Consider the following 25,052-nt stretch of genomic DNA (forward strand, 5'->3'; position numbering starts at 1 on the left):
CCCCCCGACCTGGAAGTGAATCTGCCTCAGCCGGCCGGGAAGCGGCGCCGAGCCCGCCTCCCTTAAAGGGGCCGCGCCAGGTACACGCTGCCGCTCTTTGGGTGAGTAGGGACCTTACAATCCGGGTGTAAGTATGCAAAGCGTAAATGTCAGGAGAAAGGTCTATTACACAGCAAAGCGCATTGGCCTCGCGTGTTATGGTGTGTGTGAGACCTTCCCTGACGCGTAGTTGTTTTCATTTCTGAGCAAGGATGAAGCAACACCGAAGCACCTCCAAGCAGAGGCTATTGAGGACTGAAGGAGTTGTACAGCAGTTCCTTGTCTTCGGGTAACCTCTCACAACCAGGAATTCAACCTCATCTTTATGCTTGTTGCTCACAGATCAACCTCTGTAATTTAAATCTGTTTCCTGCCCAAACTAGTTTCTTCTGGAAATATGAATAATAATCTCCAGTACAATGGGTTTTGCCACCTGATTCGAAGTTGGAGAGGAGCTTTGCCATAAGCTTTTATACAAAATAATTTCAGGCTTCAGATAAAATAGTAGCGATGAAAACCTGTCTCCCAACAAACACATACATTGTTCGTAAAGAGAATACAGTTGTTTTCTGTTTCGGGATACAAAGTAGAGAGTGATACAATTACCCTGTCCAAGTAAAATAAAATTATAAAGAGTTTACAGTTAAACCTTTTCAGGAATTGCTGATTTACGTACAGCAGCTTTAAATAATATTTGTTCACAAACTACCAAAACATAAACATTAAGGAACAGTTGCTAAAATAATTTATGTTTCCGCCATTAGAAGATGACAAAATATTCTACAAACATTACCAAACACAATTTTGCCTGTTTAAGGACTACATGGCAAAGGTCAGTTATAGTCCCAATTTTTTAGGACGTTGATGTAGAGAAAGTAAATTACGTGCTCGGGATCCAAAAAGAACAGAATCAAAAATCCTTGTGTTCTGAATTTAACCACTTAAAAATCTAATCTGCTTAGAAGAAATAATTTATATAATTATGAAAACAGAAATTAGCTTAGATAAGTAAAGGAAGGGACTAGTACTGTAATTCTTAGTCCATGACATGTTTCTTCCACCTCCTAATGTCTTTTGGAGCTTCCAGGCTGTTCTTTCCATTAACAAATTCACTCATTCACTCCAACCTGAGTATCACCAGATGTCTTGTCTTTACCTTCTTTTTCTCATTCCATCTGCATTTATGATAGGAACTGTCTTCCTTTCTCCTGTCTGGGCTCAGACAGTGAAAACTTTCAGGCAACAGACTGATCCCCTGCTCTCAGATCCCATTCTTGGCCTGCCCTGCTGTACTCAAGAGCCGCAGCCGCAAGGGAAGCCTCGCTGCGCCGCTTCGCTCCTAGTATGGAGAGGCCGGGTGGTTGAGTTGGCACTGACTCAACATTGGCATCAGAAACTGCAAAGACAAAATCCCAGCAAGAACAGACTCTTCAGGGATTTAAAGCAACAAACTCAAAGGGTTTCTACTGAGCCTGTGCAAACTGAAATTTTTCAAAGCTGGATTTTCAGAGAAATAGTATTGCTGGTACAAAAGCAGTTCATCTTCCAAAGGCCTTTTCCAGAACAGACGACCTGACACAAAAATCCTCAGGTAGCAGTCAGCATCGGCCACACCACGTGCATCTTCTTACTTGCACCCTCACAGACACGTCGTTTTGGTTGATACATTTTGAAAACAAGATTTTAGCTTCATGTGGACAACGTGTGTTAACTCCAACCCAAATACTAAAAAGTCTGAAAAGTTTTAACGAAATACTATAGCAATAATAAGAGAAGTTGTAACTGGCATTTGTACAGCACATCCCGCAGGTGGTGCCATCAGTCCGGCCAGCAATGGTTCTCGCAATTAGCTCCAGCCGTTAATAGACAATCTGGTTTCTTCCTATGGGAGCCTATGCACAGGATTTAACTGAGTTGTATTTATCCCAAGTGCTTGACAAGCCGGCATTATGTTACTGAAATCATTTGGGACAAAGCATTCACAAATATTCTTTTAAATTCATTTTGACTCAAATGTTCTTTGAAATTAATTTAAACCCTAAGCATTTTTTCATGTAAATTTCTAATGTGCTCAGAAAACTCAGTTTGTGCTCAAAACCGCTGGAATTGGATAGCGTGCATGTTTTGTATAAGTATCGTAATATCACGTCTGGCTTAAATTCATCCATAGAGAACTGGGGTTTGCCGCGTGTTGTTAATTGCTTACCAGTCTCCGTGTTTTCAACAACCCTGGCACTGTCTGCTGGGACACACCGGGATGCGGGTTCCGTCTCTTCAGAAAGCATCTGTGAGATCTCTTGTGTGCCACGAAAAAGAACGGTTGCTGGTAACGGTCACTAGCAGCAACCCCCCCGTTCTAAAATGGAGTTGGAAATTACTTAGCTGTTAATCCGAGATAAAAACACGCAGGCAACAAGGTGGGGAATTGGTAAAACAGCCCTGGCTTCTAGGCCATGCATTGTGTATTAATGTATACGGTAATGTCTCACCTTATGGATTTGATTGTCCTGAACAAGGCCTCAGAAATATGTATCCAATGGTGCAAAACTCTGAAAGTAAAATACTAAAAATGTGTTACTGCTTAAAGCTTGTGAATTGTCAGTCTCTGGTGATCCCGTGAGGGAGAGATGAGGCAGTGCAAGCGAACACGCGGACTTCCACCGCCGAGCGGCCTCAGAGCCGTGCCGGGGGCGGCGCTGGTCGGTACCTCGCGGGTGGCGGGGTCGGAGGAGGAGCCGGGCAATTGGCGGCCCCGCGGGCTCGGGCCCGGGGAGCGGGCTCGGCCCCGCCGGGCGGCGCCGCATCGACCACTCGGCGCTCGCGGAAGGGGCCGGTATCGATCGCTCGGCGCTCGCGGGCGGCCCTGTCAGCTCCGGCATGGCCGGGCTCATCAACTTCGAGGACGAGGAGGAGGTGAGGGGCTACTTGGAGACTTTGCACGTCGAGTACAGCTACCAGTGCTTCAAGGAGAAGGACCCGGACGGTAAGCGGCACCCCCGGGACCCCCTGCCCGCCGCCCGCGGGCCGGCGGGAGCCTCAAGCCCCTCACCGGTGCCTTGCAGGCTGCCAGCGCCTCGCCGACTATCTGGATGCCGTGAAGAAGGACTTCGTGGCGGCGGCGCGGGTGCTGCGCGACAACTGCGAGGCGCACGGGCACAGCGAGAGCTGCTACAAGCTGGGGGCCTACCAGGCCATCGGCAAAGGTGAGCCGGGGGGGGGCAGGCCTGGCGCTCGTGTCGCTGCCTCCGCTTCCCCGCCGTCTCGGTACCCCGCCGGGGACTCCCCTCCCTGCTCCCATGCCTTCAGTTGCCTCTAAACCCCCCCCGCGTGGCCCCGTCACACTCGTGCCTGAGGCACTGGTGGCTTGGCACAGTGGTGGGGGAGTTGCGGGTTCTTCACCCGCGCACAGAGGAGGCCGGTCTGTGGCGGCCCTGCCAGCAGCGTGAACTCCTCAGTGTACGGGCACCGGCGCGGCGAGGGTGCCTGGTGCCTGTGGGAATACAGCTCCTGCTTTTCCAAAGGTGCTGAACACCCGCATTTCCTCCTGACCTTGAAAACTACCTGTCCTGCCCCTTTTATGGTCACATAATGAAAGCTGGGGAAGGGTGGAAAACCTTTAATTGCTTCCTTCTGAAGAATCAACTTTAGGTTAACCACATGTATTTTTTTTTTATAATTATGTCTGTATAAGTGGTAAGTATATTCAGTACTGAATGTTGCTGTGTGTCCTGTTTTTAAAATTTGGATTTCTTCCTGTCTGGCTGTTCTTTTTTAGAGAAAGTAAGGAAGAAATAAACTTACAGACTGGTAACACTGCGTACAGTCACATAAGTAGGCCCCAAGTCTGCCCAACATGTATCTGCTGGTACAGTAACGGGAAGCAGTTAAACTAGCGAGTCTTCTTCCAAATGACAATGCTGGGAAGGAACATATTTTTACTGTAGTTCAAAACTAGTAACAATCTTAGTGTACCTGTAGGTATACTTGCAAAAGAATACTTTGCCTAGTGTAAGCTATTAAATCCATAGATGTAATAGTGGAAAGAATGTTTTGTGGGTTTGGTTCACCTTTTTTTTTTTTTGTCTGCATAAGTTGTGATTGCTGGGGAGTGGAGGAGGGCTTCCTAACTTGAAGACATTAGCAAAACCTTGTAATTGAGACAATGATAGTGTCTCTCAAGTCCTAAATTTTGTCTGTAGCATCTGAAGTGAGGGATGCTGTGTTTTCCAAAGAGCACTGGGAAGCATGCTGCAAAGCGGAGAGCTCCCATCTGTTTTAGCCTGTCCTTCCAGTAATCTTTTGGTTTCTTGGCTAACAGGTGGACTTGACCCAGATTTGAAAGCTGCCTACAACTCTTTTATGAAGTCATGTGCGAAAGGTGGGAAGAAGTCAGTAAATGCGTGTCATAACGTTGGGCTATTGGCCCATGATGGGAGAGTAAACGATGATAAATCTGACCCTGTTGTCGCTAGGGACTATTACACAAAAGCCTGTGATGGCAATTTTGCTCCTAGCTGCTTCAACCTCAGTGTAATATACCTCCAGGGAGCACCTGGGGTCCCTAAGGACATGAACCATGCTTTGAAGTACTCGCTGAAAGGGTGTGAGCTGGGTCACATATGGGCTTGTGCCAATGCCAGTCGAATGTACAAACTGGGAGATGGCATTGAGAAGAACGATGCTAAGGCAGAGGATTTGAAAAACAGGGCAAAACAGTTGCATAAAGAACAGAAGGAAGCCTCAAGTTCTTTAACATTTGGGCAGTAAAACTGTCAGTTGCAGTTATTAAGACTGCAGTTTTAAATGGCAAGTGAACTTGTTAGTTAAATTGTGAGCATACAGTTTTCACTTACAATAAATAAATATCCTGTAAGCATTTGCATATGCAAATAAACTTATATTTTTGTGGATGCAACAAACGACTAACTCTGCTGTGTCTTTCTACATTTTTGAACACACAAGTTCTTAAGTGTATTGCTTAGATGCCTCTCTTTCTTTAAGGAAGACAAAAACTTCTGGCCTTTTGGAAGTTTGTCCCCAGGTTTCAAGTATGAAAGGCTTTCTCTCATGTCTAGTGCTCCAGTATTGAGGCTTGTGCTAACACACACACACACAAAAAATCACAGTTGCAAGGTAATCCAAATGTGGACATTACAAGCAATTGTGGAACTTTGGCAGTGTGCACACTTGGGTGATCTGCTCTAAGGCTGCTTTGTACCAGGATGGCTTGAGAAACTTGAGAAGTTTATTTACTGAAGATAACGTTGTTATCCTAAGGCTGTATTCAGACTTGCTGATTTAGGTAGTTTGTCATCATACCATCAAAACGGCACTGTAACTAGGAGAAAAAACGAGATGACTTGTTACAGGGAGAAACAATAATTTGATAATCTTGCCAATGTTTAAATTATATGTTTAATGTCATAATTTCATCTGAGATTTCTCAATTCAGTCTGTAAGATTTACAGGCTGTTAGTATAATTATTTCATTTGTGCAAATGTTTATTTGATTATAAATCAATGTTACAGAATTATTGGATATACTTTGACTTCCTAAATAATTAAGCATTCAGTTGGAGCCAAGCCAAAAATTTCTTGTCCAAGAACATCTTCAATAAAAAACTGAGTTCAGGAAACAGGGCTATGTGGGAAAGCTGTGAAGAAACTGAGGGGTGTATCATTCCAGCATACAAGTAAAAGCTGTTCTGTGGAGTGCGCAGTCTTGGGATGGAGTTGTACTAAGTGTCTTCTTAAATGGAGATCTAGCCTACAAAATTGAAACAGATTTCTGTTGGGTGACAACTTCTGAATGCTGGTGCTTTGCCATTCACCATGTGAACTGCATCCATGTGTGCTCGTTGATTTGAAATGCCCGCCTGTGCAGGTCCCTGCTCGGTGTGTGTGCCTGGCTCCGTCACAGACCTCGCTTTACCAGGAGTGCCTATGCAAACCCCATTGTCACTAGTCTCCTTCCTGCTTAACTTCATGCTTTGGTGTATACTCAATCTGATGACTGCTTTTTGGTCCCATCTGCCTTTTTTATATATTCATTGACATTTCTAAACATTGTATATGAATCTTCTACAATACTCTGTTTTTTTTTTCTTATGGTAAAAAGCAGCTCACAGTTGCTTTGTATTATCTTTTAAATAAAAAGTAGTATCTCTCAATCTGAAAAGAAAGAAAGAAATGCCTTGGTAACTGAGAGTGAAAAATGACATTGAGAGTTCACGTACAACAGAGTTGTGCAAACATCGTGATGTGGGATGTGGCAGTCCTGTGCAAGTGCTGGAAGTTGCACTCAGTTGCTGGGTTTGTGCTATATACGTTCAGGACGCATGAAGAGGTTCTGTTAGAGCTGCTAACAATATGGGCTCTCCAATCCAAAATGAACATAACGCTTGAAGGACCAGAGGATAGTTCTGGATACGGGTTTATACTGCTGAAAGGATGTTGGCTCACTTGGCAAGTTAGCAAAGTACATGCATTCGTGTGCTTCTCAGCATGCCCAGCATTTCAACTTGCATACAGCCATTGCAACAGCTGAAATTAAAGAATGATTTCTAACTAATTTTAACTATTTTTTATTTCCTGCTACCTACTGCTTAAAAAACTCAGAACATGCCAGATTTGCACAAATAGCAGCTGGCTCTTTCTTCCTCCTCTTAGGCTGTGGCTTAAAAGTCAAGGTAAGTCCTCTCTTGGTTATCATAGCTGTTCTTAAACATCTCTGTCACTGAAGCTTCACTATACTGAGAAAGCTTCAAAGTGTGTTAATTGATTTATGCAACTCTACTGTCACTCTTAAAGGCAGCATCAACAAAGCTCAATACAAGTGTCTTGGAAGGAAATTTTTTTTTTTTAAACTGAGATGTTTTAATATTTCTAGATCCAAAATTTAAATTGTACATTTATAGTGGGTTTTGGATAAGTAAAGGTAATAAATCACCAAAAGATGCAAACTGAGGAGAAAACCGGAAGATTAATAAAGTGTACAAATAAATCTTGATACTGTGTGATTATCTTTTTTTTTGTTTTGCGTGTGACAATCTCGAGAGATACAAGTGAAAGAAGGTCCTTGCATATATTCTACTTCAAATGTATTGAACAATATCAGCAGCCAGTTTCAAGATGGCTGTACATAGTTTTTATTGTGGAATTACAGGGCCCCTAGATTTCCGTAGTACATGGAGTAAGAATATAGGAATAGTCTGTGGAATATAGGAATATAGCCTCTGTTTTGAATATAAAAATCCATGGTGACCAGTGGCAATAAGCTTCAGTGCATTACAGCATCAAACAGAACAAAGAGCAATTGTACACAGTGAGGGAGTTCTGAAAAATTAGTCCATAACATTCTTTTTTATCCAATGCAAATGTTTATAACCAGGGACTGTAATTCTGTACTGGGCTCAGGCTGAATAGCTTGCTGCCGTGTAAAGGTTTCTGCTCTTCAAAGACTGTCGTGAATCCCATATATTTTTTGAGCTAACATCCTGCTGGAACAAGCTCAGATTTCGAGCTGCTTTCACATGATGTTTAAGTCACCACTTCCACTTTAAAGCCAGGCTTATTTTGCTCTTTGGCCACAGAAATACTGTCCTCTGCTTGTACGGTCAACTTTGTTAACTGTGAGAAGTTCGTCCAGGCTGCATGTTGATCCTGGACAGTGCCTCTTGCTGTCTGTGACGTTTCCAGGTCCGGGGGGCATGCTGCTTTAGGTCCTGAGAGAGTGAAGCTTTTCACTGGTCAGCTTAGATCTAGAAACATTTAAGTCACGTTCAGATGATACCTAGCCCAAAACAGTAATGAGCCTCTATGGCAATATGTACATAGAGACATCTCTGCCTATAGATCTTGCAAATTAAATAGGTGGGAGAGACAGAGGCAGGAGAGAAAGGGCCTTAATTAGCTGTGCTGGGCAGATGAGCTACAGGGGCAGAGCTTAAGAGAGCTGCCCCAGATTGTAGAGGAAGTAAGTAAAAGAGCTAGGAATTGGCTGGGGCTACTGAATTACAGGTGAGTATCCAAGGCGGGAGATTCCCCTTCAGGCAAGGCATGCGCACAGGTTTTAAATACCTTTAGCCTGAATGTTGTTTTAGCATCTTGCCAACTGTGTATCTGAGAGCCATGTGTGCCTGACTGCTTTAGGATTGCTCTCCAACGCACGGTGATCACCCCTTATTTGATTACGCACAAATTGTTTTACTTTCCTGCCTTTCTGAAACATTATGTTCTATTTTATGTAATACAGATTTAGGGAACAAGGTGCTGACAGATCAGATTTTGGACTCAAATCCATAGCTTATATATATGCAAACCGTAACTAAACATACATATTCTAAAACAGCTGTCTAAATAAGTAGGGCAGTTTATGTAAAGGTATTCATGCATTGACACGATGCTTTATAATTTTGGTCTGTATAAATATATGCCAAGTTTGTGATATGTGTGTGTATGTTTTGCTGTAAATTTACTGCTTGTTTAGAACATGAATGCTCTGGCTGTGGTCTGAATAAAGATACATGGAGTAAATTAAGTGGGAGAAAAAACAACACTAATTTGGCTATTGCCACAATTGAAAGCGGAATTGTTAGAATCTCATTGCATGCTGTCTCAGGCGGAGCATGTATGAATTAAAGCAGTTCTTCCAACTTAACTGCACTTTTAACAGACTTTTTGGAAGGGATGTGCTTACTGCTGGAATAAAAACCCCATCGGCATAGTGTAGTGATGAAATGGGTACGCTAACAACAGATGGCAGCATATGAAAACCATTCGTGCATACTGTGGGTGTAAGGCCTATGGCTCTGTTTTCAGCAGCCTGAAAAAAAAAAGAGCAGTGACAAAAGTGAGATTAATTTTTCAGTTAACACAGTTAATATTTTATGGCAGTTCAAGAAGGTAAAGCTCTTATAGAGGAATGCGCTTTGCCGAAGTCTTTGTTAGGTACTATTCTGGGCATTTATTTCACTTGGGAAAGGTAAGTAAATGCCACCTCTGCGGAGGTAACAGTCTAGTAATAAAACAGTTTGGAAGCCAGTGTTCAGAAGTAAGCAATTACAGGTGCTGAAGGCGTTGGGAGAATTGGGTGACATTTTAAGCCCTGATCTTTTTTTGAGCTTGTAATTGCTCACTGCCTCCGAGTGGCTTGTTCAGATCCTCAGTCCAAGCGAACCTGCCGCACTAGAGCAGGCTTTCTTCCACCAGGACTAGTGATTGTTGGTGATCCACCCGGGGAACTTCCAGTCAACACAGCAGATGGGCACCTGGGAACATCCTCAATAAAAGCAGCACACATGGCAGATAATTAAAGCCACATATAAAGTGCACGTTGCGGGGAGTTTTTTTCATAGCACTTGAGAACTCAGAGACTTGCAGAGTTTAAATATTATAAAATGAACTATTTTCATAAAAGCTGTCAAATGTGTTAGTATGGATAAGTTTATGAGGTATCATCCAATTCTGTATCACCGGTTGAAAAGGCAAACCCAAGTTAAGGAAGGCTCTTTTGTTACACTAAAACACCATCAAAAACAGTTTAAAGTATTTTCAGGCTCTCTCTGAACAACTTGCTGCCTGTTCCAGACACACCTATATCTTTTTTACACAGATATCGATGATGCTGTAGCAGATGCATTGGATGGGTAAGGCCCTCTCCTATTTGACTATTTTCCCTTAAAAGTCACAAAGCATCAAAAAAAAAAAGATCAGCCAGTCTCATTTCAGTGTGTTGTAAATTATATGTAGTTAATGCAGTCTATAGCAGAGATTATAGACTCTACTAATAGCAGCCTATTCTCTGTTAAGAGGTGAAAATTGTACTGCAAATCTTGGCTTATAACCATCTTGCTCTGATATTATGAGGGTATTACCAAAAGGCTGCTATCTTCCTGCTCTTTCTTTTTACCTGATGTTACAAAGGCTAAATTTTATGTCCTCTTGGGGAGAAAATTGTTCCTCCAAAGTCTCTGAGGTCATAAAGAGAGTGATAGATATGTGATCATAATAGCATACTTGGAAATATGGAAGACCTGTTGATCTCTTCAGGATCAGTGGATTGTCTAAGGAACAAAGGAGTTTATCTCAGCTTCACAGCTCCTAAACCACTGTCTGCTTTCTCTTTCATGTGTTTGTATTGATCTAAGCATACAGACGAACTCCTTTAATAAAGCAGCAATATATGTTAGAAGGAATGGTGACCAACTCTAATTAATTAAATAGACTTATGAATACATGGCTTTAAATGATGAAAGCATTCACTGCAGGCTGGTTCCTGCAGCTGTGAAAAGATTGCCAGTGGAGTGCTGGTTTTGTACCGAGATGCATAAAACACTGGCGCCACATCATGTTATGTCATTAAGTGTCATTTGGATTAATTCTGGACAAAAGATGCTGCTGGGTAAAGAAGCCGCATGACGCTGTAGAAACAGAAAAACAGACTTGTTCTGGTGATTCTGTTTCTGTGTTATATTGTAATAAAAGCAGTTTTGCAGTTTGCTTACCTTTTATTCAGCTGTCAGTAACAAGTCCTCTCTGCAGTGTATTTGTGAAGGTAGTTCTTGTAGCTGTACACGCCCACCTAGATGGATGGTCTGGGAGACGTTCTATGTGTAATTGCCACACCAAGAAAGCAAAATAATAGTGTTGCCTGTTACAGTACAAACTTTTTGTTCAGTGAGGAAAGAAATTCACTCCGTTGGCAATTTTTCACTTCACCATGTGAGAGAGAGGAACTCTCCCAGGTAGCTCCTCGTTTTGGAAGGAAGAATTCCTCCTTCCCTTGTGCTTCCCAGCGTCTCATCCACTAGACCTCAGAATGATACAGTTCTGCTCAGGATTGGGCTTTTTTGGGGGAGAAGCAAGAAGGTAGAGGGAGGAAAAGGAGTCGTGGCACAGCAAGAAACAGATTAGAAAATGAGCAATACATCCAGTTGTGTTATTATTGCAATAATTTGTGCTGGGGTAACCCAGGCGTTCAATTCAGGTCCTGATATTAGGCCATTTGTGTGCACCCGTAATGACACCCCCGATCAAGAGACCCACAATCTAAGATTCAGGATTGTACAAAGTCCCTAGTACGTATTTCAGTATCAAACACTAGCATTCTGCTCTGATTTTCCAGACGTTGTATCAACAATATGGCCCAGAATCCACACAAAACAGATTTCTTCAAGACTCTTAAGAATTTAACGATCAATTCTGTGCCAAATTTTCAATGTCTAATTTCGTATGCCATATCTGTAGCCTCCCAGTGCTTTCATTTTTCAGCATCCACACTTGAAGCAAACACAGTAACCACTAATTACACTAATTTTGGACTATATCACATATTTCTAATTTGTTATTGCCTTGTACTGTAACACTAGTTACAATTACCAATGGTATATTCATTCCAAATATGGTGTTTTATACTTCTTACACATACACTTTGTTTTACAGTCTTGTTTGTAATATGGTAATATGGTTTTGTAATATAATCATCTTTTTTGTAATCCTTTTTTCCCCTAGATCAACTAGTAAGAAATTTGTGTTATATGGAATTATAAAATTAAGGCCACTTTGGAGTGGTGATTTCAGATGGGGATTTGTGAACAGCATAATCGTAATGCATACATGCGCTCCAATTCATGAGTAAGGTGGGAGTTCTCTATAAGATCTCATTCTGTCTATGCAAAACTGAAATACGGTGCTTTAAACATACTCTGGAGAGTTTTTCTTAGCAACTGAGAGGCTTCTGGTAAAACAGAAGAAAGAAAGAAGATGAAAACCTGGCATGTTTATACAGCAGTTGTCAGCCGCAGCATTCTAGTGCACTTCATCCAGTGAATCACAAGAAACAGAGAGTTGCTTTTCGGCTCAGAGCCATTGCATACGGAGTTGGGGTAAGAAAGCCATTGAAGAAAAATGTTAATTGTTTGGCCATGATGTAGTTTCATAACCTGAAGATGAGGCTCACCTGAATTTATGTCAGAAATTCCTTATTCTGACAGTCCTCGTTTGACACAAAGGCCTGGTCTGAGCATTTCATTGTCTCACAAAAAACTCTGAAAAGAAGTGCTTTCCTTCCAGCTCTCCTGCGCTGGAAGCACGCCATCTTCCTACAGAGCTTCCTGCCCAGCAAACTCTCATTGCTTTGCAACAACCTTTTCTGCAAACTCCTGAGAAGGAAACCTGTATTAGCTCTATAGTACAGGAAAGGAGGACAAGGCACTGAACGGCATTGACTTATTTCAGGTTACACGATGTCAGTAGAGGCCCGCACTGATTATTCTCCAAACAGGATTTAGCATGGCAAGGACTTGTCAATTCTTTACAAGCCAAGAAACGCTAAGATGGGAAAGTGGCCTTTGAATGTTATTCTGATAATATTTGTGGAGTATTATTCCAGAAAGATGCAATAGCCGCCTCAGCACAAGCATTATTAATAACTGCTGAAGAGAAAAGAAGAAGCTGTGACACTGTCAACACTGCAAGCAGTCTTGCCGTCTTACCTTCAGGGAAGTAATTTTGTGTGCCTTCTTCAGTGGAACCTTTTCTCTACAGCATTGTTTTGCTTATTTGTTCTGCAGTTGGTACAGAGGAAATATATAGTATCTCACTTGTCAGGTAGGCTGATAGAGTGACGTTAGCTGTCACAGGGACCCAAGCCGGCCGCAGACTGGCAGCTCACACACCATGGTATTTATGATGAACAGACACTGGCCCTCAGAGAGATCATATATAATTTGAGGTAAAAAACTTCAGATGTTTTGAAACTCCGAGCTTATTCTAAGTTCTTTTCTGCTGGGTTTTGTGAGTTTTACAAGTTCCTCAGAACCCAGGGGCTGATACCAGAGGATGCCAGGGGCTGACATAGTTACAAAAGCCACAGAATACGTGAACAAATTAAATGCAAGCAATGGTTTCTATAGAAGCAGCACAAAGGTTTTGTTACAGCAAACAGTAAAAACTTCCCAGACCATTTAACAGTTAACCAAAATGTCCCTGCAGTGTACTTGGCTTTGTAATTCCAGTTTTCTGTGTATTACAGCATGAAACACCTAAGTGTGATGTTTGCTGACTGTTCTGTTCATTGCTCCCACTGTTCTGTTCATTGCTCCCACATTGCTCTGTTGTGGACATTTCCAGCTCACGCTATCACAGCGTAGTGACAATGCTGATCCATTGATGGTTTAAACTGCAACAAAATTAAAAGATAGTTAATATAGTTCTATAAATCATAGGAGATAGGTGATCCCTAGTGATCAGTTCTAATTCTCTATGAACTTTCTTTCCTAATCTAATGCCATCCTAATATGTGTGTTAAACGAAAGCCTATGGTCAGAATGTATTTTCTTATGCAGTACCTGTTTGTGTCCCTAGTGATCTTTAGGTAAGAATGTAAAGCATTCAGTCCTTTCAAATGCAGGATGATTTTGCCTTAGACATTGTGCAGTTACAAGCTGCAACTTAAAGCTATATTTATACCACAGCAGAGCCCTGGAAACATTTTATATGTACTATTTTCCCCATTATAATCTTTGGGGAACAATTTCAAGAAAGGGTTTTGATCTATGATTTGAATAAATAAATAACCTCCACTCGATTTCCATGAATATTTTCCTTCAGCGTTTTGCAGTACCGAGCCAGAATACTTGCTGTCATCCCACAAGCAGATACATAGCAACAATCGATGAGAATTTCGAGCCAAACTGTGGAAAAGTTTTATATCTTAGAAGCACCAGTCAAAACATTGCCCTCTGGAGAGCCAAAGGTGAGGTCCTTTGCCAGAACGCAATGCCAGCACCGTGCGCACGCTACCCGGGAAAATGGAAGCAAAGACACCTGGTGCTCAGGAACCCACTGCTAACACTGCTGAAGAGCAGCAAGCGTCAGGCTGCTCACGCTTCGCTTAGTGCTCTTGAAAGGCATTAATGTTGCCTGGGGACATATATAAGGTGACAGAAGGAAAGTTAGTAACATCTTTTGATGTTTAAGTATGAAAGAACAAAGCTTTTTGATTCAGTTCCTGTTCACTAGGCTGAATCAGAGATATTGTGAGACTGGGAAACATAACCTTGAAAACTAATTGTATTGAACCTTAATACTGGAAAATTTTCTTTCAGAAAGGTCCTGTGCAATCTGGGATGTGGGATATTTCTCTGCTTTTGTCATGACACTGCAAATTGATCAGATGAATGTGTGGAGAGGAATTGATTGAGTACTCTCTGTGCTTGCAGGCTTGAACTAATAAGTGACAAACATAAATGCTGTTTCTTGTTAGAAATTGCTATGTGCAATACTGCTCAGCCTATGAATATAGTTAAAACCAAAGGGAGACTGCACACTTTCTGCAGCACATCAAGCATCAGCTTCCCTCAGCTGGGACCTATGTGATTGTTTTAAAGGGCTTGCTGGAGTGTAACTTAGCTTGGCCCAAACAGTCCAAGAAGATAGCTCATAGCAGAGCTGTTGAAGAAAAACGGGATCAAAATACTAGAGAGTCTGAAAAGAAGGGTGGGTTCACCATAAAAATGAGCCAGAATTTGCATAAATTGCATAGCAGAGGAATTATTTCTAGCTAGAATTTACCTGTCCTTACACAAAATGAGAGCAACTGATTAATTCAAAGTGAATTCTATTTTTTCTCATTGCTTAATCAGTAAAAGCAATTCAGTTTGGCCCTTGAAGTATCTCTTGATGCCAGGAAAGCATCATATCAAACTGCTTTCTTCCCTGACGTCTCCACAGAGCAGCAAGAGCTACAGTAACACTGTGTGCAACAGAAAGCCTGCTAGGACTCCTTATAGATGCTAGACTACCTTGTTTAGCTCTGGAGTTAAACAGATGATGATTTCCAGACCTTGGTCGCAGGTATGTGTGTTCCTAAAGGAAATCATCACAATTCAAAGCCTGTTTTGCTAATTTAACAAAGGAACCAGACCCAGATCATGGCATATTCAGATCAGGTCTTTCCTGGAATATAATCCCAAATCAGGTCAAATTAGCTCTCAGATATCTGCAAAGGGTCTGGACAACCTTAAACAGAAATCATTCACAAGTTCAAGATCTCCTCTCTTAATTCCTCTACAATCTGTACAGGGTGAAACTTCAAGCAGGAATATGCCCTTATGGCACCAACACACAGCTGTTAATATGCATTTATTAAATAAGGGCTTGCACAGAGTTTAAACCCCTGCGGGGCAGAAGAGGTGAGGGCTGGGACAGAAACGTAGTCTTTCATCATGGGCTTCTTCACTTTCTACCTGTAGTCAGGGCTGAACAAGTGGGTAGGTGCACACACACACAGAGGTCTGATTTTTGGTAACTGAGCAAGTTGTTTAGTTCAGACCCAGCTGTGCATTTGTTTGATGGGATTGCAATAGCTGTTTGAAGCATTCCCATAACCCATTAAAGGCTGAAGAGTGCCCCAGCACTTTAGATTGCAGGCAGTCTAAGCACTTGGAACGGATAAAAGATGAGAGCTAGCCATCTATATTTAGAAAAAAACCCTAGCCCCACAACAAAACCCAAATGTTCTCATGATCTGGCAGCCTTTTGTGTGCTGTCCTCTCTACATGCTGTTCAGCTGTGTTTTTCTTATTTTCCTGTGGGAGGACTGTTCCCTTGGCTACCAGTGCTGGCCTCTAATAGTTGGCATTTGGGCACTCAGAGCTAACAGGATGAAAACATTGCTCTGTTTTTCTTTCATTCCTGCGGGAGCACAGGGAACACAACTGGACAGGTTTCTGGTAGGCAACAACTCCAGGTAATACCACTGCATCGAGTTTCATGATTTTGCCCTGCTGCACCCTTCCCTTCCAGGTGCTGCTCCGGTAGATGTCTGTATTTCTGCTGGCCACTGCCTTGTCAGAGAAGAGCTAATGGGAGGTGAGGTTTGGGGCTTGTTTCTTTGCCGCCTGCACAGGAGATAGCACACGCTACCTTCAGCTGCTCCAGCCGGGTGTGTTTCTTTTTAGCCACATGCATCATCATCAGCAGTACATCATGAAGCATAACATGCACAGCCAGTCTCACGCTAACAGGAGGGGTAGGTCACAGCAGACACAGCTAATGCCTGGGAGCTATAATCAGTGTCTTTTCATCTTTCTGGCTTTCTATATTAAAGGCATTGTTGCTTTTGCATTAGAGGAATGAGAATAATCTTGTCTCCTCTCGAGCCCTCAAGGTCTTCATTTGCCATCTAGCGCTCCATGAAACTGTTTCGTTAAAGCTTCTGCACAGTGACCTTTGCACAATAACCTGCTCTCTGTAGTCCCTCCATAGTCTGAGGCTTCTCTCATTTAAATCACTGTTGTGCTGAGGGAATCGAATACATCTTTTTCTCTACTTAAGTGCCTGAGCAAACTAATGTCCTTCTGCAGTTGTGAAACGCAACAAAGGGACCCTGATTCGGAGGGTGAGATGAGGCTTCCTGTCTCTATGGAAACTGCAGACCAGTTTAATGACAGGGCAGATGAGGAAGCAGGAACACAAGTCCATCAGATGAACAGAAACCGTCGGATCTCAGACAACAGTTGAGAAAACGAAGCAATAAATGTGCTGAGTGTACGAAGAGTTGTATGCTAGGTAGCTGGGAACCTGGTAAGGACTCGTGGTGATTTGTAATCACCAAATCCTGTGGCACAGCAAAAGCAAATACTAACACCCCCAGTCTGTATTGGGAGAAAAAGAAGAAAAGTCACAAATACAGAAAGGCTATACTGCTTTTGTATTTTTTTCCCCATGTTTTCTGTTATGGCTATAGCAGATGACAATATGAGCAAATCTGATAATTCAGGGACATGCCTGGTGCGCATACTGAATGATCCCATCTTTGTAAGCAGGGCTGCTGGTTTTGTCCTCCAGAAAGGCTCACAGAATAGAGAAGGCAGCTTGGGGAAGGGGAATATGGGAGGCATTGGTGCAGGACCTGCATTCAGGGTTTAGCTGTTTTCCAGGAATTTGCAACGTTCCTGCCTAGTTCAAGAACAGAGGGAAGGTGATTAGCAGGTTGGTTTGCTGAGCCTGCGGGACCTGCTTTGCATTTTTTGCGGGGAAGATGTGAGTGGCCTCTATTTTCAGAGGCCAAAGAGGTTAAACTGTGGTGTCTTGCAGCACAAAAAGTGTTAGAGTTCACTTTGGCATCCAGGAGCCATAACCAAAGAACTGCCCTGAATCCAAGAGCATGGAAGTGCTGGGAGTCCAGTGAGTGGGTCCACCAAGTTAGGCAACCAGCCCAGACTGTGACAGCTCATATCTTCCTATTAAACAAATTGAACTCTCCATTTTATTTCTACAAAGCCTCTCTCTGTCTGTTTTGCAAATGTAGCTGTTTCCCAGTGGTCCAATCCTTTGTGATCACCCCATGTCCTGGGGCTCTGCTTTTCCCAGTTTGTTCAAGAGGCACCACTTTCAAGCATGCCCCAGCCTTGGTCAGGGCACAGCAACGCAAACTCACACCAGGCACTTACGCTCTTCAGCATATCGGCCACTGCTTACCAGTTTTCTGTCATGAAAACATCATTGTATTTAGATGCAAAAGTCATACTCTCTTCATTCTTGCAGATGGCACAAGGTAATTTTGTATGAATGTTCTCCTGGGGAAATCAAATTTTACTGCAGTATGACTGATATTAAAACGCATCACACTGTGACACTAATATGCATATTAATAACATATGTGCTATATAGAAACCTGGGCAGATTGATCTAGAAGGGGTCTTGCAGTTATGCAGTCTATTTCTTTGTCCCAAGCCAGAATTATATGTATTTATTGTGTCTGACAGCTATCTGCCCTGTCTAACCTCTGCTGGAGGCTTCACAATCATTGCAGCCAATTTTTTCCCGTGTTTACTGATCTTTCCAGCAGAAAGCTCATGATTCATCATGGTGGATGAAAAGCTGCTCATCAGCCGACAATGTGCGCTCGCAGCCCAGAAAGCCAACCATACCCTGGGCTGCATCAAAAGCAGCGTGGCCAGCAGGTCGAGGGAGGTGATTCTTCCCCTCTACTCCGCTCTCGTGAGACCCCGCCTGGAGGACTGCGTCCAGCTCTGGAGCCTCAGCACAGTGCGGCACTTTGTGCAGGTGTCCTTGTTAAAAAAAGAAAAAATCAAAAGTAACAGTGTGAGTCATTAACAGGCTCTTCATCTTGTGATTGCTTGTGGTTTATTTTACTGAAATGAAAATTTATTGGGACATCACTGCAAGTAATTTCACTGTTTTTCTTCTGGAACCAAAAAATACAAAGCATTAAACTGGTGTGAGCAAAAACTCCGTCAAAGAAGGCAGCAGACATCACACGCACTACCCTGGCTCTAGGAGGCCAGTGAGTGCAGATTTGCATGGTTGCAGTCCCCTCCCAAACTGCTGGTCATTATACAGCCTTTTTCTATGGCAAAATCCACTAAAAAAAGGGAACTGCAGCATTTGCTGCAACAGCTACATGAGAAAATGGTAAGTTTTTTTACTGAAAACAAGGAACTCTTAAAATGACTCTGCTGTCATACACTGCATTTTGCACCTTAAATGGCTGTGGTGTCAGGACTACAGGACTAATAGTAAGTGTGGAGAGAGGAACATCAACTGAGAGAAAGCACTTACCTAACACAGGCAGCAAAATCACCAGCAGAGACTCACTGCCAAGTTCACACTGAGCTGGAAGCCACAACTCCACAAAGGTGTAAGCACAACTGCTGTTTCTCATGGTGCATGAGCTATAAAGCGTCATGGCAGCCTTGATAATACAAGAAGTAGCAATGTGTTAACTAAGGTATACAAGGTGTACATTAAGGGAAGACTTGAAGAAGGCAGGTCTACCTATGATGTCAAAGTAATATTTGTACATTTGCTAATACCTCAGAGAAAAGACTCTGGGGAGGAAAATGTTCTGTACTCAGCTACTCCAACGAACCCGGAGTACAAACATGGATTGATGATCACAGCCGAGGGCAGGGTCCTCCACACCACTTTCAGCTTTGGAAATGGTTACTAGAATCTGCCCTCAACTCCAGGTTACATTATAGCTTGTGCTACTTTGGAAGAAAATCCTGAAAACTTGTTAAAACCAGAGGTAACTAACCACAGATAATGTACTTTGCTTTCTTTAATCTGTCTTTACCTTTGGTTCCTACATGCCAAAGAAATTTTTAACCCTTTATTTGACAAGACACACCAGACTCACCTTACACTGGTGTGCCCACAAAGCAGCTGGAGAACTGTGAAGTGTGCACTGGCTTGTCGTGCAAGGACTCACAAAGTTTCTCCTGCCTGGAAGATGCCGGGCAGCCCCTGAGAGCAGAGGCACAGGCTACCCAGGGTGCCCGCTGAAAGCACGCCAGGACCACGCGTAGTGTCCATATGGGGACACTCATGGTAAGCAGGAGGGAGGACTTGTACTTCTGAGAACTTACCTACCTCCATTGCCCTGCTGAAGCATTTTCAGTTTTAGCATTACTGCCTCAAAACTCTTATCGGAGTCTCTCCTCTCACCCACTAGTAAATGCTGTCTTGGCAAATCAGCCGTGGTGACATCTTTGCTGCGTGTTTGGCCCGAAGTGCAGCTGTGCTATCCACGAGCTAAACCACAAGATGCAGCACCACTCTTCATACAGAGAGGAGGCAAACTGACATGGTTACACTCATACCTCAACTCGCAGGGTAGACATCACTAAGTATATAAACACATTTTTCGTTATATACTCTGTATATAAAAACATTGCATCTAATTGAACATGCTCTGTCTAAAATCAATTTTCACTTACTCTCTGCAAACTTAATGGAAGTCAAGATAAGCCCATCTGTTTTAACCCCCGAGACTAATGTTGCTTCCCCTCTTTCATTAACATGAGTTTCTCTCATTCTCCCTTGAACAGGAAACACATCAACCCTGAAGTTTGATTAGCGGTAATCAGAAAACATCCACACCTGTATGTAAGCAGTGGGAGGCTTTTCAATTAAAAATGGATTTTAAGAACATAATGTCTCTGTTTTGAAAGGACAAATGCATCTTTCAAGGAATACGAGCTATAAAATTCATTTACGTATTGTGTTTCTTCAAGGATAGTAATGCTATCAGAGAATGAAGTATCTTAATTGTTGAAGGGGTTAATTTCTGCTCTTTGAAACTAAATATATTCAATGTCACTAAAGAAATACTGAAGAGTTTTTCAAAGGGAGGATGATAGAACAGCCAATGCTTATCATCTGTCCAAAAACAGGTCCCTTTTTTCTTGCTCAGTTTGGGTTTAAAACACAGGTCCAGGGACCGTGGTGTGGGGACCTGCACCTGGCACAAAAGCAGCCCAGAAAGTACCGAAGCAGGCTGTGCATGAAGGAGCAGGATGATTCCTTCTGAAGAAAGTAGAATGGTGAGGAAGCAGTGCCTAACTGGGATAAGTAATTTTTATTCATTCTGTTTCCAAGTCTTTACCATCTTTAATGCCTGTTGAAATAAAACATTTGGAAGATAAATCCTCTCTTATAGTTTAACTTTCTCACCTTCCAGTTAAATTCTAAGGATGTTTCTGCTCCTCATTTGTCAAGTTCCCAGTAAAGCCGGAGGAAGGCAAGATTTGATATTCCTGTTACACCTAAATGTAAACTGTAAGTAGAATTATAAACAACATCTACAGGCCTCTTTCATATGCTATAAAAAAGCTTAGAAAAGTACATCTGTGCACTTCTGTTTCCTTTTCATATTGTCTTTCACCTCTCTGCTTCTATTTCCCTAAATAGAGAGATAATAGTATTAATCTATTCCTTGAGGCTCTTGTGAAGATTCATCAGTTAGTATTTATGCAGCAAAATGGAATAAGTGCTGTGCAAGTGGTAAGCATCATTACTGTTCTCTCCCTCTTCATTACCACATCATGTACATCCCAAGTAGACCAGATAAACACAGAAATTAACTGTCCTCAATGTAAGGCAAGTGAGAAAGTTAACATGACTGCTAGAGAACCACTAATTAAAAATGTTTGCTGTGGGTGATGTCTGTGTCTAACAAAACAACTCAGTAAGTTTTGCAGAATGAAATATATTTCTCATTTGAGCAAGTCCTATCTGCAGCAAAGAAGCTCTGAGAATATGTCTAAGTTAAATATGCTTCATGTTTCCATGTGAGTTGTGCTTTGGAAACAACATATATAGTAATAAACACAGGAAACAAATGAGATCTGCAAAGAATCACTGAGGATGTTTCCAGATATTAGAGAGCAAAAACTACTTGCTGTTCAGTTGGATTCCTGCTGAAGAAGCAGCGACTGTGGGAGGGGACAGCCATGGAAGAGCAGAGGGACAGCTCTGCTCTAGAGCTCTGCCCTGGGAAACACCCTGTGCTGGAAGAGGAAAAACAGAAAGAAAAATTAAAATCAGAATAAGGGCAAATTCCAGAAAAGAAGCCCAGTGGACTGCATCGTGGCTGTGGATGGAAGAGCAGAGGTGAGCAGCGGCACACCCTGTTCGGTCGGGTGAGCCCTCCACCTCTCAGGCCCATGCCAGCACAGAGCCGAGGTGTGCAGCACCCACGGCACGCAGCACCCACGGCACATGGCTCCCCTCGCTTCATGGCAAAAGGGGAGGCCCTGGAGCCCCCTGCACCGGAAAAGCCACTCTCTGCTCTCTCTATCCCACCTTCACTTAAATGCTGAGTCCCTCCTCGCCTTTTTTTTCCCAGTACCAACAAAAATAACCATTCATTGCCCCAAGCTCTACCCACCATGTGTTCATTTACACCTTTACCACGGATCTGTAAAAGGCAGCATCCTGATCTGGCAATGTTTTACACTGGAGCACACAAAGATAAAGTACGTCTCTCAGCTTAAAGACATACTCTGACTCGGAGGAGTTTTATCCTGAGCTGCCATACTCTGAGCCCGATTTGCAAGCAGAAGCCCCTGCTCCCTGCAATGGCTGAGGGAGAGCCGTGCACTCTGCTGGAGCATGTTGCAGCAGTGGTAGGTGCTGCATAGCACTGCGGTTCGCAACTGGCTCCGTCTTTACAACTGCTATAGTGATTAATCCCCATTTCCACAGGTTTTTTGATGCAGGAATTTAGATGAGTCTCAATATCATTGGGACTTCTCACTTGTCCATCTCAAAGTCTTTTCATTTGGACCATCTCAAAGCGCAGCTGGTGGTTGTGTTTTTACACCTGTCCAGAATACCTTGGCTTTTGCTTTTGGAACAGCTTGCCTTCACTTAGAAATTTTTCATGATGCAGCACGGTGTTATTTTCTAGCTGAGGCTGGCAAGTACTTAAGCTGAAATAGTCTAACAGAAATAGGCTTTTTATACTGCATCACAGTCTGACATAGAAAATCGCCACACTTCTCTTATCAAAATGTTGCAGGGCCATAATCATAGCTGCTGTCTGCTCAACCGTGCATCAGCGCCCAGCTAGGTATGTCAACAAAGGTGCAAGGGGAAAAAGAGAACTTCATGCAGAGGTTCTTGCAATTGAAATCCCTAGTTTAGGAAAAAACCCACATATGGGACTAAAATCAGGCTATGAAACTTGATTTGCTGTTCTTTTCCAGAAATAACAACATCAGAATAGCATTCTGCAGGACACAGCCTTCAGTTGAGGGACCTTTATTCCTGCTTAAGCAGATGGGGAGTTGAAGCACTCTTCCATGGAAACCCCTCAGCCTTTAAGAGTGGGTTTACTCAAGGGACTAACCCCCCCATAACCGCTGGCTGGAGTGGCTGAGCCCTCTGCACAAGCAGCTCTTCCCTGCATCCCTCTACATCACAACAGCCTCCTGTCCCGCTCTTCCAACCTCCAGCTAAAGCTGCTTCCTCCTGGGATGAATCCATGGTGGATGACTTGCAAAATGGCAAACCTTATCACCTTTTAAGGATGTTAAGACGTGCCAGTTCTGTGGTGTTTTTTTCATCAAGGAGCATCTCCCAAACAAACTGATTCAAAGCCTGCAACCAGAGAAGGAATAAAGATTGCGGAAGAAAACTTCTCACAGCACCTGAATTTAGGGATTTGGCTTGCCAGTTCGCCAAACTGAGGTCCTGTTTTACTGAATTAAAGTATTTTAATTATTACTATAGTAAAGCCTAAGACTCCTTCTCACTCAACTTGAACCTGTGGTTCTGGGTACTGCAGAGACTCCGTGAAGAGCTTGTCATACATAAAATGTTTGTCCTTTGGGCATGCCAAGATGGGACAGCTCATGCACCATGGTTCATGCTGAGGAAGGACGTGTCAAGAAGAGAATGCTTGAAACGCAATGGGCCTGTACATGCATACAGCGGCTCTCCAGAAGGCTCTAAATAATACTGTTTGTCATGCGCAGCATTCACTAGCAAAAAGTCCCTTTTGTCCATGACCACAGACAATAAGAATGGTCACTACCTCAGGTAAGGGAAACATGAAAGGGATGCAAAAGACTGTGCTTCCTGGCATAAAACAGTTTCCAGAAGGTAGTAACTACCTCTGAGTCTCCCAGGACTGTCTTCTCTGAGGTAGTCCTTGTGAGATGGAGCTAATCCCACCTGCTTTCAGAGCCAGACCTTTGGAGCGTATGAAGTACTGATCTGAGAGAGCACAGCAACTCCTGTGTCCCTGCTGAGAAGAAATAATGGCAAGCTCTCTGCTACAGCACCACGGTATAGTAATTCTGCACTTTTTAAAAATTATGAAAATCTCTGTAATGAGATTAAGTTTGGAGAAGTTTGGCTTTGTCTCTCCTCAGAACGCTCTGCGGAGCTGCCAGATGGCAGCTGTGAGCAGCCAAACTGCTGAAAACCTGCCTGCTCCACGCCAGCACCGGCAGGTAAGCAGGCAACGTGCAAGTCACTGGAATCCTGGAGGAAGAAAAATACCCTTGAGAGTGTAAATTGTATTAAAGTGTACTGAGGGAAATACAGGCTTTTCACGTTTGCAGAGGCCTGACAGTCAGGAAATTTGGTTTTGTTTCCCACATCTGCTACAGATGTCTTACGTGATTCCTTTCTCTGTATCTCTGTTTTATCTCCTGCCCTACACGGAAAATGTACCTTCTTCTCTCACAGTGGAGAAAAGAAGGTTGAGAAGGGCTGAGAACTGCCAAGGTGCCTTCCCAGGTCTGCTCTTGCTTGAGTCCTTTGGGCAGCATCACATTAACCGCTCTCTGCCTCAAATTGACACCCCCGCTGCTTCCTCCTGCATGCAGTTGTCCTGTTACACAACAGCAGAATTTAGGATTATGATGGAATTGCACCATCTGGAAGGAGGAGATGTGGACTGCAAAGCAGAGGCGGACATGCCCTTCAGAGCAATAAGGTTTTACAGCGATAACCTGTTCCGCTAGCTCAGATTTCATTGCAACGCGATTACCCTTGTTCATGAAGTGCCGCCTGGTTTAGATTAGGCTTTATGTTAAACCCACGACCCATTTTCATTGTGGGATTTCAGAAAATAATTTGCATGCTTCAAATTTTGAATTATTGACAAATTGATAGTTTAAGTAAGGGTCCATAAACTGTATTTATACAGTGGATGCTGATCTCCCCCTTCTCTTTCAAATCCAGTCTCTGACCTAAGGGAAACTGGCCCACAGGTTGTGCTTGAAGACAGAATTCAGCCTTCAGTGAAGACAAACTCACTTAATGCATTTTAAATGCAAGAGTCAAATCTGGCTGGGAAGAAAGCCCACGTCAGCTACCAGCCTTTTATTCTGTCATATTACCAGACTGTGTGCTACAAAATCCAAGCCAGATGTGTTTATTAATAACAAAGATTTTCTCTCTAGGAATATCTGCCTACCTGATGGAGTTTAATTAACCCTGGCACAGACAGCTGTCATAAAGAGTATTGAACCATTTCTTGTTCTCATCATCTGCATTTCAGGAATGTCCTAAAGGAAAAGGAGGAAGGATTCATGGCGAATGCTGTCCATTCAAGAGGAATAATCACCAATGAGAAGCAGTGAAAACTGTAGATGGCATGTAAGAATAAGTGTAATGTGCATCTATAAAATAAAATGTCCATTTGCCTGGACAAGAGCTAGTAAAAGAAACTCAGTGAAGCAGGCCAG

General features: G+C 42.9%; 1 protein-coding gene and 2 long non-coding RNA genes across 3 annotated transcripts; 2 read left to right on the top strand and 1 right to left on the bottom strand.

Moving 5' to 3' along the window:
* The first annotated feature begins 14 nt into the window (after positions 1–14).
* On the top strand, positions 15–2,625 carry LOC142084779 (uncharacterized). The gene is made up of 2 exons (XR_012674440.1): positions 15–101; positions 251–2,625. It is a non-coding gene; the product is annotated as an uncharacterized LOC142084779 (long non-coding RNA).
* LOC142084778 (uncharacterized) lies at positions 869–2,798 on the bottom strand. The gene is made up of 3 exons (XR_012674439.1): positions 2,529–2,798; positions 2,246–2,395; positions 869–1,435 (listed from the first exon to the last, which is right to left on the bottom strand). It is a non-coding gene; the product is annotated as an uncharacterized LOC142084778 (long non-coding RNA).
* COA7 (cytochrome c oxidase assembly factor 7) lies at positions 2,771–4,891 on the top strand. The gene is made up of 3 exons (XM_075155753.1): positions 2,771–3,022; positions 3,102–3,242; positions 4,358–4,891. The coding sequence occupies exons 1-3, from the start codon at positions 2,917–2,919 to the stop codon at positions 4,804–4,806; spliced, it is 696 nt and encodes a 231-aa protein (XP_075011854.1). The 5' UTR covers positions 2,771–2,916; the 3' UTR covers positions 4,807–4,891.
* The last annotated feature ends 20,161 nt before the right edge of the window (positions 4,892–25,052 follow it).

This window comes from Calonectris borealis, chromosome 8 (assembly GCF_964195595.1).
Source record: "Calonectris borealis chromosome 8, bCalBor7.hap1.2, whole genome shotgun sequence".
Taxonomy (NCBI): Eukaryota; Metazoa; Chordata; class Aves; order Procellariiformes; family Procellariidae; genus Calonectris; species Calonectris borealis.

Bases quoted from the DNA above. Each gene is read 5' to 3' on its own strand.
- COA7 (XM_075155753.1), top strand. From the start codon at position 2,917: ATGGCCGGGCTCATCAACTTCGAGGACGAGGAGGAGGTGAGGGGCTAC. The intron at 3,023-3,101 runs GTAAGCGGCACC...GGTGCCTTGCAG, and splicing joins CAAGGAGAAGGACCCGGACG to GCTGCCAGCGCCTCGCCGAC. The intron at 3,243-4,357 runs GTGAGCCGGGGG...CTTGGCTAACAG, and splicing joins CTACCAGGCCATCGGCAAAG to GTGGACTTGACCCAGATTTG.